General features: G+C 39.7%; 1 protein-coding gene across 3 annotated transcripts in view; it reads right to left on the bottom strand.

Moving 5' to 3' along the window:
• The window catches only part of RASGEF1A (RasGEF domain family member 1A), a 148,224-nt gene that overhangs the window by 36,736 nt on the left and 91,086 nt on the right, over positions 1-20,402 (bottom strand). The window contains exon 2 of one of the 3 annotated variants that reach the window (XM_021526657.4): positions 14,238-14,352. The exons of 1 other annotated variant lie outside the window; for it this stretch is intronic. In XM_021526657.4, the coding sequence (XP_021382332.1) occupies positions 14,238-14,279 (42 nt within the window). In that variant the 5' untranslated portion in view covers positions 14,280-14,352. Of the gene's footprint in view, positions 1-12,607; positions 12,757-14,237; positions 14,353-20,402 lie in introns of those variants that run through there. One more of the 3 variants, XM_021526660.4, reaches the window with a different exon arrangement.

Raw genomic sequence — 20,402 nt, 5'->3', positions numbered from 1 at the left:
TTTGATCTGAGCTGGTGTTTAGCTCTGTGTTGGCTGATGAAAATTTCAAGCTATGTGTTTTGCCTGGGTATTGACTCCTAGGGTGCTATGGTAAATGACAAGATTTTGGCATGGTTAGTTCTTTAAAAAACCCTCCAAAAACCAATTTCATAAGGAACTTTGGCTTCTAATTTTCTCCTGAAAACATCATAATTTCAAAACAGTTTATAATCTCTGACAAAACTCTGCTTTGACATGTGTTTTGTTAATTGAACTTCTGAGGATGTGCAATTCCAATGTGTCTGTTTAAGGAAGGTGGTGTGGCTTACCTGGTTCACATATTCACAGCTAAGCTAAACTCTCATCTTTATTCTGTGCAGCATTGCCATCTCTACTAAAACCTAATCCATTATTCATAACTGCTTCTAATTTTGGCCTAACTTTGAACTGGAGGTAATTGGAATGTCTCCAATTGTCTCATATGTTCACACATCAAAGAGCATCAATTCAGAAGTTAGCATTGTTCTGATGGTATATGTATGTGTGTGCTTTAAAGAGTGGGGAAATATTGTTTGGTTAGTGATATTGTGATATTCCACTTTCTTCTTTCAAAATAAATGATAATAAATTTGTAATCTTAGGGAAGGGGTGCCGTAGGTTACAATGTCCAATGCAGCAGATCTGAGTATTAATACAAAACTTGTTAGAGGTAACAGAATTCATCTAAGTGACCCCAAGTAAAGGTTGATGTTCAGTGTTACTTAATCCTTCCTTTCCCTTTGGCACTGCTTGTGATCACAAGTCCCTGTTTTCATTACTGAGCAAAATGATCTTTTTATTATTACTATTTTTCCTTCCTCTATATTGTATTGATACACTTGGTTGAAAGTCTGATTCTGTGTATATTTTGTGTTTTAAATGAAGATACAAATTACCTCACCAAGAGCAAAAATTTAAAGATTTTTCTGTTTTGTTTTTTTTTTAAACTCTGGATATGCTATCTCTGTAAAAGTCACCACACCTAGGAGCCCCACTGAATCAAGCACAGCCCTCCAAATGTTACAGCACTGAAGTTACATGTTGATACACATAGGAAGTACTTTGATTTATCTTGAAGTTGCCCATTCATTTTCATGCCAAGATCTCTGTACAGTTTAGAAGATAAGCAAAGATTTTACAGACCAGAAGTGGTTGATATCTCTTCATTGGCAACAGATAAAAACAAGCAAAGTACCAGTTGATCCATGAGTTTTTGTCTGTCTTTTACTTCACATGAAAAAGTAACATTTTTTTAGAAACAGCTAGCTGTCAATACAGTCCTCAAACCTGAGCTAAGTAATCTGCTCACTTTTCTGATTGCTTTGAGGAGCATTCCTGTACAGCTATGGCAAATGTCCCAGCATAATTTTTCATTCTTTTTAGTGATATTTTGTGCTCAGTTTTCAGCTGCAAAGGACTAAAAGAACATTTCAAGCCCACACAAAGTCTGACAAGAGCTCGTGACTGTCTACAATTTGGAACAGCAGGCTGCCTGTTCCCTGTTGCAGCAGGGAAGATGGTCAGGATTAGGTTTATTTAGTTTTGGGTTTTTTTTAGTGTTATTAAATTACAGCTGATATCTACCAGAAAAAAAATTTGAAAACCATCAATTTCTTTTATTTTTAGTTCTATGCTAGCAGAAGGAATAATTTGGTAAGATTATGAGAAAATAAGAGGGTAAGGGTGGATTGAAGATGCAGTTTACTTCCTAACATGTTGGTGAATAATGAGAGAAAAATCAGCCCAGGAAAGGCATCACTCACCTTGTAAGCTTTTAATCTTTCCCCAGAGGCCTGTCAGCAAATCCCTTCAAGTCCCATGTTCAGCTACCAGTGTTTTTTGCTACCCATCTTTTCCTTCCCCTCCTCCAGCCATCTTCTTGCCCCTTCCCCCCACTTCCTATTAAAAGGAAAGCTGCTGAGAGCTCATAAGCAGCAGCCTCATGCTTTCAATCAAAGCACAGCTGAATAGCCTTGCACTCAGAGCGGCTGCACGGATCTGGAGTCAGGGCCCCTCCATTAATGAGAAAGGATCTGTTCACCTTCTGAAATCTTCCAGCACTCCCTCAAGCTGCCTGAGCCACACAACTTGTGTTTCTCATAAACTTCCCCACTGTGACCACAGTGCCATTTCTCTCATTCTCTCCTCCGTCTCTTGAAAACTAAATATGCAAAGGTAATTTCCCTGCTCTTGCTGGGTCTGTGATCTTTCTTTGCTCATTAGAAGATGCCATTTCAAATTAATTTCTTTCCCTGGACCCTACACCCTTGGTTTCAATGAAAAAAAAAAAAAAGAAAAGTTGGGTTTAGAATTATGTGCAAGAAAACACAACATTTGTGTCAGGCTTGCCAGACATCTGTGCAGTGCAGGTCCAAACACTGGTTTTGATACTTAGGCTCAGTGGTTTCCACTGGCAGCTTTTTCACTCAAACATCTTGTTTCAGTTCACACCAGCTGAGTTTTGTCTTGAGTTTATAGGGGCTACAACAAACCCTGGAAATTCAAATGCAGAGCTCAGCTCAAACAGCTGCTGTCCTTTCTTTTGGTGCAAACTACATTACCACCTGAGATGCTAAAATCATCCTCACCTCCTGAAAATTACCTCAAGTTTGGTGAAAACCTCATAAACCTAGCATGGTACCTGCTTGGTTTGGGAACATTTTATTAGCTTATTAATTATTTTATTAGCTTATTTATTGGCTCATTTTTAAACTAATTATATATCATAAATATGACTATGTACCCATCATGAATGTCATTTCATTTCACATGTTTTCAGAAATAGAGAGGCATTCTTTGTTGTTATTTAATATTTATTTCTTTTTGCTGTGTCTGTATCTATGCTGTTCATAATGTGAAAGGCATAGTTACTGTCAATGGAGGAATAAAGGAGAATAAAGCAGTGGGGAAAGGGGGAAAGCCATCATACATGGTTTCTGTGAGAGGCACAGAGCAAGTACCCAGTTGCTATTCTGTGGATGGTCTTAATACTTTGGTCTGGGGAAAAATGTGCTGGTAGCACCCCTGCTATGATCCCATAGGTAAATATGAATCACTTTCCTTGTTACAGATGTGGGGGAAGATACATTTTATCTAGGAATGGAAGTTGGTAAGAAATGGTTGTTTTGTAGATGCAGTGTTGCTGAGCATTGGTTTAGGTTTTGATAGTGCTTTTGACATGAGGTAGTTTCAGTTCTCATTTGGAAACAGTTATGCTCAAACTTCAGACTGAATAGCCAGATGCAGATTTCTTTTAGTCTTTAGATACATTCAACTTCAAGAGTTGTAATCTTCTATTAATGCATAACTGAGAGTGAACATTTTTCTGTTAGTCTCCTTGGTGGAGCTATGCAGTATGACTTTTTCTACTAAGAAAGAGAAAACAGTTTTGATTGTTGCATTCTGTTTGTTATTTTACATTGATGCCACACACAGCTTGAGAATATAGTGACTGAGTCCGAAAATCTGAGCAAAAAGTACATAGAATCCTTGAATAAAAAAGAGCTATCTTATCAAAACAAGCCCTGTGTGATAAAGATTTCCATGGCAGAAAAGAACGAGGAGAGACTGTACAACTGGAATGCTGTCTATGGGATGTTAATTTCTGTGGGTGCTGATTGCTTGCTAATTTAAACAGATACTGTGAGTAGTGCTTAGAACCAGGGTATGAAATGCTGGCAGTAGCTTTCTCTGCCTGACAATCATGTAAAAGAAGAATTTTTGATTAAAAGTAGAGATGTAGCTCTAAGATTATGGGCAAAACCCTGTGTTTCCCTCTGCTCCCCTTCCACTTGGTTACTGGGGTTTTTTTCATGCCTTAAGTAACTTAATTGAAAATTGACAATAACTGGGTTAGAACACAGTGTCAAGGGTAGCAGCAGTGCTGTAGCAGCGAGTTAAGCTGCTGATGCATCCAAAGGCCATCACTGCAGCAAGTGGCTGTGAACTGTGCCAAACAGTGTCAGTTGCTGTGACTCGGGCACTGGCACAGCAGCTGCTCCTGGTGCCAGCGGTGAATGTCCCCAAGGCTCTGTGGTTGTGCTCCTGCCCGTGCCTGCTCTTCCAGCTGCTGGCTTGGCCATTCCTGCCGCAGGCTCCTGAGCAGCCCACACAGTAGAGGGGCAGAGTTTGCTTCTGCTCTCCAGGCTTGGTTTTACACCAGCAGGCTCTTCTGTCCTTGCCACCATCTTGAGGCAGAGAAGAGTGCTGCTGATGTGTGTCATGCTCGGGCTGTGCCCTCCGAGTGTCCCTGTGCCCCAGCCCAGGGTGGCCTCTGGCCTCCCTCAGCTGCCTGGGCAGCTCAGCCTCTCTGCCCAGCCCCATGGCCCAGTGCTGCCCAGATGGCTCTGCCACCTCACAGTCCTGCCTGCTACCTTCTGCCCTTTGCAAAAATAAGAAATCAAAGTTTTAAAGTGTAAGACACCTCCTCTCTCATTGCTTGGTACTAGTACTGCTTTGACACGTGGCTGGTATTGCTGTGTACTTGAGAGAGGCCACTGAGACTCTGGGCTGGCTGTCCCAGCAGACTGTCCCGAGGGATTGGTGTGTGACAGACTCTGGGCTGGCTGTCCCAGCAGACTGTCCCGAGGGATTGGTGTGTGACAGACTCTGGGCTGGCTGTCCCAGCAGAATGTCCTGAGGGATTGGTGTGTGTCCCTGTGCTGCAGGAGTGCCCCAGGGCCCCACAGTGCCAAAGCAGAGAGGGAGTCCTGCCTGCAGCCCCTGAGCTCCGGCACTGCCTGTGGGGAGCCTGGGGAAGGCAGAGCTGTGTGACTGTCCTGGTCGTGCCCTTGGTGAGCCTGGGGAAGGCAGAGCTGTGTGACTGTCCTGGTCGTGCCCTTGGTGAGCCTGGGGAAGGCAGAGGTGTGTGACTGTCCTGGTCGTGCCCTTGGTGAGCCTGGGGAAGGCAGAGGTGTGTGACTGTCCTGGTCGTGCCCTTGGTGAGCCTGGGGAAGGCAGAGGTGTGTGACTGTCCTGGTCGTGCCCTTGGTGAGCTCTGGGCTGTAAGGACAGCCTGGCTGGCCCGCACCTTTCTCTTGCTTCTTCCTTGCCAAGGGCCATCTGAACATTTGACTTCCACTTTACAACATTGCTTAACCTCACTCCTCTGGAAACACAGGGATTGTTTGATTCCCCGTGGTGCAATGAACTGCTTTTTTTCAGGATTTTTCCAGTTAGGATCACTAGGAAGAACAAAACTCCTAGGCACAGCTGAAGCTTCTTGCAGTGATTAAAATTTGTGCATTGCAGTAACAGCAAATGGCATGAGAAATTTCAAGGACTGCTTGATTGTAAACTGCTCCCTGCAGATGTGCCCAGAAGAAGTTTATTTAAAACCTGTGTTCCTATTTCAGTTTTCTGAGAGGAGCATTCAGCCTCTATTAAATTCTGCCAAACAGAAAATAAATTAAGTTTGAGTGTCATCTATCTTCTGTATTCTTATTATTTTAGAATTGATTGAAAACTTCTTTACTGTTACAGGGCCTGCTCTGAATTTTTCGGGTAGGAAAAGAGTGTGATCGTTTGAATTATTTAAGGCTGTGACACAACAGTTACCTGTTTACTTTTCTATTGCTACTAAATTTCAGAAAAGGCTAAGAGGGGCAAAAATGATCTTTGTTTATTCCTACAAAACATCTCTGCAAGTCCCACTCTTGCCCCGCAGGAAGGACCATCCTTAAACCAATTTAAAATTTGGGACTGTAAGCCCAGACTCTTCTGTTTTGTTACTGCTGAGGTTAACAAGTCAAGGGTCATGGCATTAATCAGTGACTGTGGTGCAGAACAGAGCTGCTAAACTTGTGGTGAAATTTGAGCTTGCTGTCATGGGAACAGCGTGGGGAAGGGAGTATTTGGGAAGAGCCTCACCCTGCCAGGGGGAGAGCTGGGTAAGGGTACCTCTGCCTGGAGCACTGATTACATCTGTACATGTGGGCATGCTGCATATAATCTTAAAACATGGATTTTCCTCTATCTTTAACAAGTCTGCTGGAGTCTGTTCCCTAAAAATTAATGTTAGTCATCACATACATGATTATTGGTCTGAGTAGTGAGAAAGTACCAGAGAGTAAGGGCAAACTCCACAACCCCTGAAAGTTCTGAGATGTTATCTTAATCCAGGGTGACTGATGCCCTAAATTCTTTACTCAGTTCATAAGTTTTCATTAGCACAAACAACCCTTAAAGAAAGGAGTACAGCTTTTATAGTACAGCTTGGAGCCACAATACTGGAAAGTGCAGAGCAGGTGTAATGCCTGTCAGTTTTTTATTAATTACAAGGGGGGACTAATTCATGCAGATTCTCCCTTTCTTTCATGCAGACAGCCTGACTTAATTTTTATAGTTTAATTTGTGACCAAAACGGGAAGATGCAGCTTTTGTTAAGAAGTCTATCTAAATTAACAGGTTGTTATTTCCTTTAAAATACACAAAGCAATTTTCATGGTGTCATTCCAGGCAGAGAATGTTTTCTCCTGGGTATCACCAGTCTACAGGGAAAGTTATTGCACTTTAATATAATTTCTGAAACATTAATCACAGGGACAATAGTTTTGCAAGAGGTGAAGCTTTAGTTGTTTACAGTCTGTTAAGCTCTTTATTTACTGTGTGTTCTCACTCCTCCCTTAAGACCTTCAGAAATGAAAAATACAAGGGGATAGCAGTTCCTTTTCTCATTTAAGTATGCAAATGTGGTTTTCAGAGCTCTTTTTCCTGTGGCAAAAGCAAGGTCAGAAGATAATATGTTTCTAAACTAGATTCTGGTTATAATTTGAAAGCATTTAGTACTGCTGCCTGGTTTTAACCCTAAATATATATGGATGCCTCATGGCACAAGGCAGAGAAAAACCTGGCAATTGCTTTAATTTGTCCCCAGTCCCTGCCCATAGACCTGGGCACACTGCAGAGGTCTGGTAATACCTCACCCCAGCTAAGTGTGTTTCCTGCAGTTTTGCTGTCTTAGCTTGCCCAAGAAGAATAATGCAGCATTATTCTTCTCATTTCAAGTGTTCATCAAAGCCAGTGATAGATGTTGTCCAGCTCAGTGTCTGCAGACACCAGCAGGTGAAATAAAGCTACCCTCACTGCAGCAGGGCTATTCTAGTTTACTTTCAAACATCCAGTTTGGCTAAAAGGGCTGCATGGATTACTGAGATTTACAGTACCAGTTCTAGCATTCAGTTACTCTGTCTTGTAAGGAAGGCTATCACTTGAATAAAAAAAAAGAGCAAGATGCATTTCTGTTATTGGTTGGTGGCAAAAGCAGTAATGGGATGCCTATTGCTGATGACAAACATGTACAGTCCCTGAAAACAAATTAGATTTTGGGCAGACTATTTCTAGATGGTATTTTCCTGACTTCTTGCCTTTTGGTGGATAAATTGTATTGCTTTTGTGGATTATATTTATTTTAAAACTGGTTTCTCATTAACAAATAAAATTAAAACATATCAGAAAAATCAGACTTATTTTCAGTCTTCTATTTTTCACTGTTAGTTTCCCAGACTATTTCCTTCCTCAAGGGATTTAAATATATCAACTTGTAAGTACAGAGATAGGCAATTTCTCTCCTCTTGTTTCTTTTCTTTTTAAGGGATTTCTTTTTTCTCAATGCCTGTAAGGCTGGAGCTCTGGAGATTTGAAGCATCTTTCATCCTCCAAAATGTCAGCCGTTTCAAAGAAGTGAGTTCCTGTACACTTCTTTTGACATGATCTGTAATACTTTTCAAACTTGGCTTGGGAGCTCTTTCTCTGCAGATGAGAGGCAGTATGGGTAGGAGACACATTTATACCTCACACTCTGGATAAAACAGTCACCAGGGAGAGGAAAGCACCCTGACACAAGCCAGCTGTGCGCAGTCCAAATGACTGACAAAAATTTTGCATCTTCACCCTCTTCCTTCTGAAGTTTGCCAAGTATCAAACTCATACAGCTGAGAGCCAGCTTTAGGATTTCTTGGCTTTCTGTTCCTCCAGTGGGAAGACACATTAGAAACCATCAAACAAAGCCAGCAGTGTCAAGTCCATTTCTGTCAGTCTGTGATCTACACAGAGCAAGAACTCGGAGCCTTCAGCTAAAACTTCTTCTATCTGGGTTGCAAAGTACCAGGTGGCAGAGCTGGAGATTGGCTTAGGCTTGTGTGCAGGGACTCCAGTGCATCTTGTGGTTAGACCAGAAGATGATGGGGAGTGAAGGGAAGTGGGCAATGGAAACAAAATCCTCTTCCTGCTAATCAAAGCCAGCAGTGGTAATGAAGAGGCCAGCAATTGATAGGACAGGAGAGGAATGTAATTACTGCTGCCAAAGGCAGCTGGGCCACATATTGGCTTAGCATGGAGAAGGGATCAAGGCAGGGCACATGTACCTGCTGGGGCAACAGCAGGAGGGGTGGATGAGCTGGGAAAGTAGTGCATGTAAGGAGAGAATGCAGAAAAGAGGGTGAAGAAGTAGGAACACAGAAGTGGGACAAGGTCTATTTGACACTAAAGCTACTTAAAACTTCTGAAAAGTTGTTTTCCCCACACATGTGTACTTAAAGTAAGTTTATTTAAAATAAATCCATAATCCACTATTGTTCTTTCCCTGTGCATTCTTAGTTTTTAAAGTATTTTCCAATTGAATGTTAATTGCTTGTCAAATCTTTCACTAATATACAAAAAATTCTATTATAAAAATACCTGGGATTATATTACGAGAAACTCTGCTCCTTTTTTTTCCTGAGTGAAAAAAATAATGACTAGTTTAAGAACATAGTGAGAAGATTTCCAGGACTTAAAGGAATCTTAGCAGTTGTGAAAAGGATCAAAGCAGCAACCTGGAATATGTATTTTCATATATATGTTTGAGCGATAACATTTTATATAGAAGAAAGTCTTAGATGTCTTTTTTTTCTCTTGATACGTTTTTTCTACTCCCATGGAAATAAAACAAGCATCTAGATGCAGTGTCCTGACATGCTAAACTGGAATAAAATACACAGTTCTTGTTCTGCTTCATTTTGCTTTATCCTTCAAGGATACAACAATTGAATTTGGAAGCTCTTCTTTTGTGAGATCCTGAGGTTTCCAGGTTACCACAGTGTGTCATTTTCTGCCATGGGTGTTACCAAGACAGATGTGCTCCAGCTTCTCTGCTGCAAATAGGAATGTGTATTTTACTTATGGGATACTAATTGCTGAGCTGTCCTGTTTTGCAAAGCTGTGTGAAGATAAGGAGAAGGAGGGAACATTTAGAAGAAAGGCAAATTCAAACCATAGGTTTGGTGCTGTCAGAGGGAGTGGGTGTTATATGTGGGAGGTAAAGGTGTAGGTACAAGGAGTGACATTTACTGAACTTATTGCTCAGGCTCCTTGTAGTTCAGCTGTGCCCACTGATGGTATTTGTAAAGCAGCCCACGTGTGAAAGAGGAAAAACTGACCTAGTACTGAACAAAGGTTAGGAAAAAAAAGTAGAAATCTCCAGCTTTCATTCTGTCTAAATCTAAAAATACATTTGGCAGTTCAGAGTAGTCCTTTTTTCCTTTGGAACAATCAAATCTGTCACATTCAAAACCTGTATCAGCACAGAGCATGTATTATATTAGAAGCATTTAATGTCAGTGAGTAAAGCCTGTTGAAAACATAAGAACAGGTGTAGGGGTCTTTAGCTGTTAACTGCTATGATTACATGGATGCCATATGGCTCAGCTGTGCTGTTCTCTGAACTGAATCTTCAGCTGTCCTGCATGAGTGAAACATCTAAAACTAAACATGGCATGGGAGACAATTGATACAAGGTTTGCTGCACAGACAGCAAGCCAACCTGCTCTTTATTTACTCTTTAAAATTTTGATAGGGAAAATTAGCTAGGCAGCACTTTGACCATGTTGTTATTTACTCCAGTGAAAGAAATGGAAATACTTGGTGGGTTATTTTTATGCCATTAAGCTCCCGAAGGCTGACTACTGTGAAGGAGATAATGTAATATGTAGCTGTCAAGTTTGGGATTAATGTATTAGGATGCATAGTTAGTAAAAATCAGCACTTGTCACATCTGGGCAAGTCCCATGAGCTATAACCATCTTGAACATCTCTATTGTTCCAGTTGTTTTCAATTTTGTTTCCTACTCTGCCGAATTTCCCAGGAGATGTGATGGGTCAGCAGCAGGCCAAAGATGGGCTTCAGACCTAATCTAATCAATATTGTGACAAACATAATGAAAGAAACTATGTCACCTTGGAATCCCAGTAGGTTTTATCAGCTTTGCTCCTAATGGGATGTGACAGCATGGCTGATCTGTGTCTCCTTAGGACACTACAGAAGTTGTGCAAGGGCTGCTACAAGGATGGCTGCGTGACAAAGGGTAAACTAAGTCCATAACAATTGCAGCTAAAAGTTGAAACTAGAGGTCCTTGCAAGTTAAAGCATTAAATAGCTATTTTAATGACCTTCCTTTTCAAATGAACCATTCAGGCATTCATTATATTTTCAGTTCCTCTAATGTGTCATCTGCGTTACAAAACAGTCACTTGTTCTGTTTCAAAGGGATGTTCTGAAGCAGGTTTCACAAATTAGAAAGCAGTGGTCACTGTATTCGTATTCCAGGCAAAGCACTTTCATTCCAGTTCTCCGTAATGGTTATTTTATAGTTAACTGCCCCTTTTTGCAGTCACATACAATAAAATTATTTGTCCCCCCGTGTGGGACTTTTGCATGAGGCTGAAATCAATGATTACTTTTTTCCTGGGATTTCCTCCCTTAGCAATTCTTTACCATAAGTGCTGTGCTACCTTGGTAGACTGCACAGATGCATCCTGGTGTGCAACCTCAAATTTCAGTGTCCTTCTAGTTTTGGAACAGCAGCTTTGTTAAACATTGTTTTTGTGATAACTTAATTTTCTGTGATCAGGATTGTACATATTACCAAAACCAACAAGTTTGCACCCTTAATTCTTATGATTCCTCTTTCTCTGCCCAGCTAGGTTCAACTACTCACCTCATCTGTTGCCTTTACAGTTTCTCTGTTCTTAAGTGTTGGCCCCATACTGTGATGCTTTCTAAAAAGTTATTCTCAAGGCATTTACTTGCTTTGTCTCTTTAAATTTCCTCCTCAACATGAATGGCAATTACTGTCAAAATGTTCTCATGCATAGAAATCCTATGACATGTAGATCTCTTGAATATCTAGAAAGCTGCAGAGATATTACCAAAGTAACTATCAGTGTTGGACAAAAGTTCTTGAATAATATTTCGTCTCATTGGGGAACTAACCTTTAAATTTTCCTATGAAAATTCACCAAATTATTCCCTACACATTTGATTTTTTTAATATGAAAACATATGTTTTATCCTTTAATGTAAGACTGAGTTGTTTCTCAATCTCATTTTCAATTATTAAAATTTTCTATATGAGGATTTCCATAAATTGCCTTGATATGTAAATAGTGGGGCAAAGCTGCCTTATACTTTTTATTAATCCTGAAATTACATTCTGTAGAGCCTTTTTACTTTCCTTAATATGAAACTAAACCCTCCTCTCACCTCCTCCTTTACATAAGCAATGCACTAAGAATTATGGACATGACAGCTAAATCCAGCTGTTAAATCCCAGGCACAGTAGCTGTGTGCTGTTGCTGCTCAATGTTTCTTTCTAATAAGCTGTACGCAGTGCAATATCTTATTAGTTAATTTGAAAATCGTTTCTCAAGGGATTGCACGACTTATGTACATCAGGTCCCTACCAATCCACTTAAAGCTTTATTGCACCAGAGAAACTTAGCCCAGAATTGAATCTTATTTGTTGCAGCACAAACCTTTACTTCCCTGTAAAGTACATGAGAGTATTTTTGATGTAGCAGAAATTAAAATGAAAGCATCCCTTTGCAATTTTTTTGAAAATAAAACCTATTTTTTTGATCTTAGGGAAAATATTTTTATTCTGTTGCATAAGGTAACAGAAGGTACACGTTGCAATGCAATGTCCTGTTACTCTTGAAATTTCAGCGTTACTGCTTAACTTGGAAAAAGAGGGACTGAGAGAAATCTTTGGGAAAAAGTACCCATTCTTTGTTGCAAATGTGAAACTTGATTACTGATGTTCTGGAAAGCATCACTTGAATTTGGGACGGGTTGACTCCAAAAGACAAATTCAAACGTCCCTGCAAGGAACTTTGATTCTGTACTTATGATGCAGCGTGCTGCACCACTTTAAACCTGCCTAGATAATACTGAAACCATCTCACTTGGTGAGATGTTGAATTTTCATTCAAATCTATGTTTCTGCCTCTCCCCTTACTCCCCTTCAGAGAACAAGAAAGTTCATGTACCACAGTAACATGAAATATTAACCTCTTTTTCCATTTCTCAGCACCACCACTGCATAAAGCTACCACCACATAATCCTCTTTCTGGGTGGTATTCATTACAAGCGATCTAATCATGACCTAATACACAGAATATCAGTGAATTCATAACCTGCATCCCAACTTTCAACTTGTAGCATAACACTCCATCACTTCTCCGCGCGTGGCTGAGCTCTCCATCCCCAGCACAGTGTCCCTGCAGTACTCCAGCAGAGCGAGGAGCAGGCAGAGGAGCGCTGTGCAGACCTACCTGTGTGTCCCGGAGCACGTCCCGTGCCGGCCCGGGGCTGGCCCCGCTCGGCGCCGCTGGCCCGGCCGCGCCCCGGCGCAGCGAGCGCGCAGCGGGGCTGCCGCTCCGCGCTACCATTGCGGCCGGAGAGAGCCCCAGCGCGGCGGCACGGGCTGCGCCGGGGAAATGCTGAAATGCCTCCCTGACGTAGGTGTCATGTGCTGGGCACTGGCTGGGAACTTCCAGCCCCGCCGTCCTTGAGCCCGGTGAAACCGGGGCTGCTGCGCGGTGCCTTTGGGCTGATAGGAATCGACGTGCCGGTGAAGAACGGTGTGCAGATGTTGCGAAGGAAAGGAAGCAGATTTTGGGCGTTGCTAACTGGCTGATTTCTTATATCATTGCTACTAAAGTTACTGAAAAATCCTGTTGTGGTGTAGTGTGACTTAATTGTTTTCTGGGGGTTTCTGTTGGTTCGGGGTTTTTAGCAGTTTTGTTTTGGTTTTCTTTTTATTATAAAATTCCTACAAAGCTACCTAGAAGCTGTTTGCAATGTATTCTAATGGAAATCTGGCAGCTGGGAACTAACACTCTAGAATTAAACTTGTTGGCTTTATTTTTTTTTGAATCAATTTTTGTTTGATCATTCTTTGAACTTGAGTTTTGCATACTAATGTCCAATGCATACTAGAAATTCTTCAGAAGCTCACTTAAACAGGAAGAATTGTAGATGTGCTCTGTTTGGAGACCTGAATCAATAATAATAAGAAAATAGCTATTCTCTCCATTCCATATATGTCTACAGTAAATATTTCACTATTTACTGATTTGCCTCTTCCAAACAGTGGCAAATCAGTAAATAGTGAAAGCAATATTCTGTATAGGTAATTTAGTTTGTAGTTACTGAAGACTTCATGTTAGTGGTGAGGTGGGTTTTGTTCTGTTTAAAGGTATAGAAATTCTAATGAAGATGTAGAAATAAGTTTCTGGGGAAACAGAACAGTTGGTAAAGAATGAGGAAGAAAGCAGAGGTGATGGCAAAAGACAATGACATAACTTTATGGAAATGGAACTGACATTTCTATACAGGAAATGTGAAGGAACAGTTTAGAATGGGAAGGTAAGAAGAAAGGGATGTGATTTTACACTAGTAGGGTATTTTGGAAGAGGTTAGGAGAATACACTCAATTTAGGCTTGCAGAGGATGAGGTTTCTGCAACAGACACTAGTGATGGATAAGAATGGCTTGACTTTACCAAGTGAGGTGTGTTTTAGATGAGATCTGAGAAGTGGATGGCTGAGGAGCACAGAATGAGTCCCATAAGCAGAGATTTGTCTGAAGTGACAGAAAGGAATGATGAGAGGACAGGGGAGTGTGTTTTGACAGCAGCTATCAACAATACAGAATTTTAGAATGAACTGTTAGTGCAGTGTGCTTGCCTGCATTTCCTAGTGCACAGTTTGGCTTCAGATATTTCCAAGAGGCATTCTTCTGCTCTTTAATGTCTGAGCTAAATTTTATTCAAGTCTAAAGACTGCTCAATGTGATTTCTGAACAATATAAATCTCTAACTATAAATTATCCTGCACTGGTGCTTTTAAATAAGAAAAAAATCTTTTATGTAGCACTCATATAAAGTAAAATAATACTTACTTTGCATTTCTTTACAGCAGCTTTGCACAGTGGTTCTGCCATCCAGCCTTTCCCAGTGGGTGGACTTCCAGCTATTTCACTCTATGATTTTTGTCATGTGTCTTGCCTCCTTCCCCTTAAAATGAGGGGTGCAATGGATTACTATTAGAACACACTGCTAATTTGCACTGAAAATGCATTGTAGCATCAGAATAAAATTTGACATACATATTTTCAGAGAGAGGAGTATCACATGAAGGAAATAGGACAAATTATGGTATACAAAAATGGGGAAAAGGCAGAATATTAAATACTTGGTGCCAAGAGAAAGGCAATATAGGAAGAGTTGGAAGGGTTAAACCACCACAACTAAAATCCACCAGCTATTTTTAAAGTTTTAATAGTGACAGAAATGTTTAAATTGTCATTAAGAAGTTATTTCTAGCAAAATACCAATATTTATATTGTTAAATTGACTAGTCATTGAACTGTTTCAGAAAAAACTTGGAATTGAGAATTTTATTCCTTAGTGCAGTTACAATCATAGAAGGAGATGAAATCTTTTTTTTCCTTCTTGAAAAATACTATCACAGCATAAAGAAAAATGACAGCACAATCATATCTCATCAGGATGATGGATAAATCCTTAACTATATATGTTTAAATGTAACATAAAAATAAAGAATATTGAGAAACTGGCAGCTGCTCTGTTGACATCTAAAGTAGAATGGATTGAAGAGAATCCAGGTTTGAGCTGTTCAAAGACACAGTGCAGTTATTGTAAACACAGATTCACCACAGAAAATTTGAAAATCACCTTGTAGATTTTTAGAAGGATCTGCATTTTTTTTTTCCTTTTTTTCTTTTTCTTTCTACAGGAAATTCACTGTTTCTACATCACTAAGCTGAACTTTATGTAATCTTCATATACTTGTACCTTCAAGCCTGAATTATCCAGTGCTTCAATATTATCAATTAATTTTGTTTTCAATTAGTACTTGATCAAACACAGCTTAAACCAACTTTTAAATAACTTCTAGGGACCTTGTGTTCTGAATTGAACTCTAAGTTAATTTTAATTCAAAATAAAAGTTTACAAAACAAAATCTTATTTTACTTTGAAAAATCTATTAGATTTTCATCATCAAAACAGAAGAAAAGATAGGAAGTAAGCAAGAAATATAAAAAATACATTGTTGAGTTGGATGTACATTTTTCTGTTACTTTCATGTGCTGCAAGCTTTTTCTATGTTGGTAATATTGTTGAAGAAATGCTGCTCCCCTTCCTACAGGAACTGAAATTAAAATGTTGGGGTTTTTCTGGTTTTGTGTTTGTTTGTGGTTCTTTTTAAACCATACATGTGTTCCAGATTCAGGAGAGCCTCTCCAACAGTTATGAGGATGAACATGGCTTTTCTATGAATATTAGGAAATCTCTGGTAGGCCTTCCAAGTTCTGCTGCAGATGCCATCCGAACCTAAAGCAGCAGGAGTTGTGATTCGTTGTGGCTTTTAGTAAACATGGTTACCAGGAGGCCACTACATTTATGTAGCTTCTACATCAAGACTGGGTTTTTTTCTGGTAAAGTAGTGTATGTGCTTTAAATGTGCTTATTTAAAGCTAATGCTTTAATGCTAAAAGCATTCTAAGGCAGTTTGTCTTGCTTTCCAACACAAGCAGGATGTGCTTTCAGTTGTGCTAGGCACAGGGATGGATGCAATCAATGCTTATTCTCTGTCCTCGTTCAGCTTCTTGCTCTATCACACTTGACTTTGGAGGGAGGTGGATGTGCCCATATAGGGTTAAAGTAGGCTGTGACTTCAAAACACTGCAGGCTGGCAGGTTCCCCTTTTTTGTAAAGAGAGCAGCTTCCTGCTAGCACTGATACTGCAGAATGTCTGCAGAGTGGAAACCCCCACCCCTCTCAGAATGTTGCGTAGTGGAACCTACAGCAAGTGTAAAAACATAATGGTGTGTTTATTTTTGGCAAAGTGGGAAACTACTGTGGGAGTAAAAAAGTTCTCATGGGGTCTTTTCATCATTCACACAGTTATTTGTATACAATGATGTGGAGGGGAAGAGAAAAAGGCTAAAAACATCCCATAGAAACCACAGAATTTGAGGACATTTTTGCAAAACTTGGTATTAGGGGATATAACACTTAGGTCTCTTCTGCATATTCCTTGTTGAGATATTATGATAATACTAATGATGCCCCGAAGTTATTTTTTCACTGTTTGAGAGCTGTTTATTGGTGAGCTCAAGTGGTTTTTTCCTAATGCAAAAACCCTTCTATGCTTCAGGCTTTGAATTAGAAGCACTACATTTCCCTCAAAAGCTGTAAGAACAAAAGATGGGTCTTATGTGGTTAGATTGTAGTTCATACTTCTAATTTTGTAAAAACACACATAGGCTTCTTTTGCCATTGGAAGTCACTGACTTTGGAAGGATTCGCTTGTTTTGCCTCCATTTTGATAAGGAAAGGTTGGCTTTAAACGTTTAGCAATGGAGTAAATTTCTGAATGTTACTACTGCAGTTTAGTTTTGCTGTGCATTATGTTGAAGCTTTGGCAAGGCTGCGGCAACACATGAATATGGATTTAATATTTTTTTTATCTGAATAGTGGCTGTATTTTGACTTGCACTTCATTATAATGCTAAAAATTATTTGGTGTCTTCTCTTGCTTGGCATTGGTTTGTTGCTATCATTTGTCAGTGCCATTGATTCTGAACTAGAACAAGGGACTTTTAGGTTTTTAATTATTTTTTACCAAGAGGGAGCAGGTGCTTGTCACAAGAAAGTACCAAGTGGCATGGTCTGATACAAGATGGGCAGTAATCTGGCCTTGGAAAGGTAGTTATTAATACTATTACTCTAGAAGGGGATTTGCAAGGGTTGTGGCAATTAAGCATTATTTCATGTTGAAACTTTTATTTTTTAATATATTTTTAACTTGGAATAGTTAAAAGTGAAAAAGAATAGTCATGGTTTTTGAATACAAGGGAATTTTAAATTTTTAAATTTAATATCATTTAGCAAATAGTGAAAATTTTGAGGAACTAGTTCTTGGGTGAATAAAACTGTCTTCCCTTTCAGTTTTATTTTAAGTAGGAAAGAGGAAACACTCTAGAAAAAAACCCAGAATATAATGTCGTGATGTCTGATTTGTGGCTTTCTGAAGATTATCTTTGATTGCTCAATGCAACTTGGTGAGAAAGAGAAACTGCTTGAAATCATCCTTCCTATTTAAAAAAAAAGGCTTTTTTTTTCTGACAATGACATTAGAATGGAAACCAGATTTGATTATATTTGTCAGTTAAACTTTGAAAATACTCCAAATGTGGAAATGTGTCAGGAAAACATGTCGATTATGACTGATACGATATTTTTTTTTTTCTTTTAAAATTGATATAAATTTCCTGTTGGCTGTCCCTGGTACTACGAGCATAGGTTAATGTCTAGCAGAGGAAGTGAACATTGGTAATTGCTCACAGGAGTGTAGGAGCACATCTTCCCTGTGCTGAGGTGCCCCTGGCTGTGCTGCTCTGGGTCCTGCCCGTGTGCGGTGCAGGTCAGCGCTGCCAGAGGCACTCGCTGCGTTATGGAAGTGGTGCAGAGCATCAGCCCAGGGCTTTACACCACGGCATGGGACTTGGGTTGTAGAGCTAATTGCAGCATTCAGACCCTTTAAAAGTGGACAAAACACACTGGGCAGAACTCACTTCCATGGTTAATTTATGGGCACGTGAAAGATGGATGGTGCTTTTTTGGATGGTGCTTTGGAAAGCGACCCTGGGATGCTGTGTTTTAACCCCAGGCTTTATCTATAGCTTGTTTCACGCCAAAAGCTGCTCTTGGACTTCAAACACATGTTCCTCCCTGTGGCACCTGTGCAATTATGTGCTCAAATTTTTAAAAGCATGAAGAGGCACAGAGAGAAATAAAATGTTTTCTTCCACAGTGGTTTTCCTGTGAACTCTTTTCTTTTGTTGTTAAGCAGGCACTGTGGATTAAGTGATTTCCGTTGCTTTTTCTGCAATTTGTTGTTCTTGTCATACTGATCTAGATGGTATTAAATGTCTCTCTTACTTTTTAATGCTTCTTAGAAGTACTACATGCAAAATAAATATGCAGGCCACATGATCCTATCTCTGCCAGGACTCATCGGGCAAGAGCCAAGCATGGCCATTTGTGGAAACCTTGCAGAGTGGCAGTAAAGGTTTTGGTCACCTGATTTTTGCCTTTGTTGGCAGCACTGCAAAGACTACAATCCCATGTTCTTCAGGTGTAACAGATCACGGCACAAAGTTGGTCCTTTACAAAGAAATGCAATGTTTTGCTACCCATAATAATTATGGAACAGTTTGGCATGTGTGAACTCTTGACTGTTTAGCTGTATTACATTACTATAAATCTGATTAAAATCTATTAATCTTGGGAGTGTCTGAAGACACAATCTGGGACCACGTCCATTTGCTGGTTCTGCTGCAGATTCCTTTGTGAGATGTATTTTCTCTCTCTTGTTCCTAGTTCGATATATGGCTGTACCAGCTTTGATTCTTCTTATTTTTCTGCAGCATGGAAGTGGAAGATGGAAAATATATTTTTCTATTTCGTAATCATTTCCATCCATGACCAATCACCTCCAACCATAAATACTTTTATTTCAGTATTAAAAACTGTAAAATGACAACTATTTGTCAGGGCTATACAATGCCTTACTGTTTCCTCATGTGGAACTCTTGGTGATGCCTAATAACAAACTCAAATTACTTGCACTAAGTCTGCTCCGTTTTTTTTTTTTTTTGTTTTGTTTTTTGTTTTTTTTTTTTTGGTTGAAAAGTATTTCAATTTGCAAGTCAGAAGGGGAATTTCTGACTGTACAACTGTTGTACACTTTTCAGGAAGCAGGCTATTTACTGGGGTTTTCCTTGCTTAAGCAGATTATTTGGCATGGGCTCAATGTTTGCAAGTCTTAAGCTGAATTTTTCTTGTCCTATCTTCATTCCTGGGTCCTATAACCACTTTTAATAATTTCTTTCTTAACACAAATATGCGTGGTCACATCACAAAGGAACATTAATTTCTTCTTAAAAAAATGTCATTTTGTGATTCACTTGATATTTGCATTAATGATGAACAATTATTTGTCTCTTAATAAAAACTGAAAAGTTATGTATCATGGAGAAGAGTCGGTAGTTTAATCATGTTTTGGGGGCTGTGTTTTGCTTTATTTATATTCAGGTGATTCTCTATAGCTTCACTGTTCAATGAAAGCTCAGTGTATGAGCTGGTGCTTTCAGCTGTTCTCTGTGGCCACAGCCTTGTCTTTTCTGGTGTCCCAGAATAGAATGAGGATCCTCCTAAGAGTGTGATGCCTCAGGCTGCCACCTCATGTGACCAAAGCAGAAGCTGTGGAAAAAGCAACTGTCCCTTATTCTGAAAGGAAATACCCAGCAACTAAAGAAAAAAAAAATCCAGGTTGGAAAGCACCAGAAATTTCCCACAAAAATCTTCAGCATTTTTGTTGTTTACAGACAACTCCAAACTCATTCATCTCAAAATGGCTTATACAGTCACTTTATGAAAATTGTCATTAAAGGTGTTTGAAAGTGATAGTGTGCAAGAATGTGAACAGGTTTGAGAAGTAGGCTTTATTCCAAGAAAAGAGACAATATCAAAGAGGGTGCCAGAATACTTCTGGGAAGAAGGAGTGCTGGTGTTGCAGCCAGGATGTGTTTCATTGGTTTGAAGTGAAAAGGAAACAAAGAAAAACTTGAATTTTGCACACATTATGAAGCCATAAAAGCAGGACATACATTAAGAGATTGAAATCCTCTGTTAATAAAATACTGCTTTTATGGTAACATAGGCCACAAAGTAAGAGTGGGCTCTTCAGGATCTGGGCTGTGGGCCAGCAGACAATGAACTCTGCTTCTAGCCTGAATGATGATGTTGTTGTCTCAGTGACTCCTTTTCCTGGTAGATACAAAGGGGTACTCTATGGATGATTGAATTGGAAGAAAAAATAAAGGTTGCTCTGACAAATGAGACTGGGGAAAATAAACGTGCCACAACCTGATAGCCATTCTGCACATTCTGAAGAAAACCTCAGCTCAGGCAGTGGATTGTTACCTTGTGACTACGTGCCATGTACAGGAGAGAGCACAAGTCTCATTCATCAG

Source organism: Lonchura striata, chromosome 6 (genome assembly GCF_050655825.1).
Source record: "Lonchura striata isolate lonStrDom1 chromosome 6, ASM5065582v1, whole genome shotgun sequence".
Classification (NCBI taxonomy): domain Eukaryota; kingdom Metazoa; phylum Chordata; class Aves; order Passeriformes; family Estrildidae; genus Lonchura; species Lonchura striata.
This window is presented reverse-complemented; position numbering and strand designations above follow the sequence as displayed.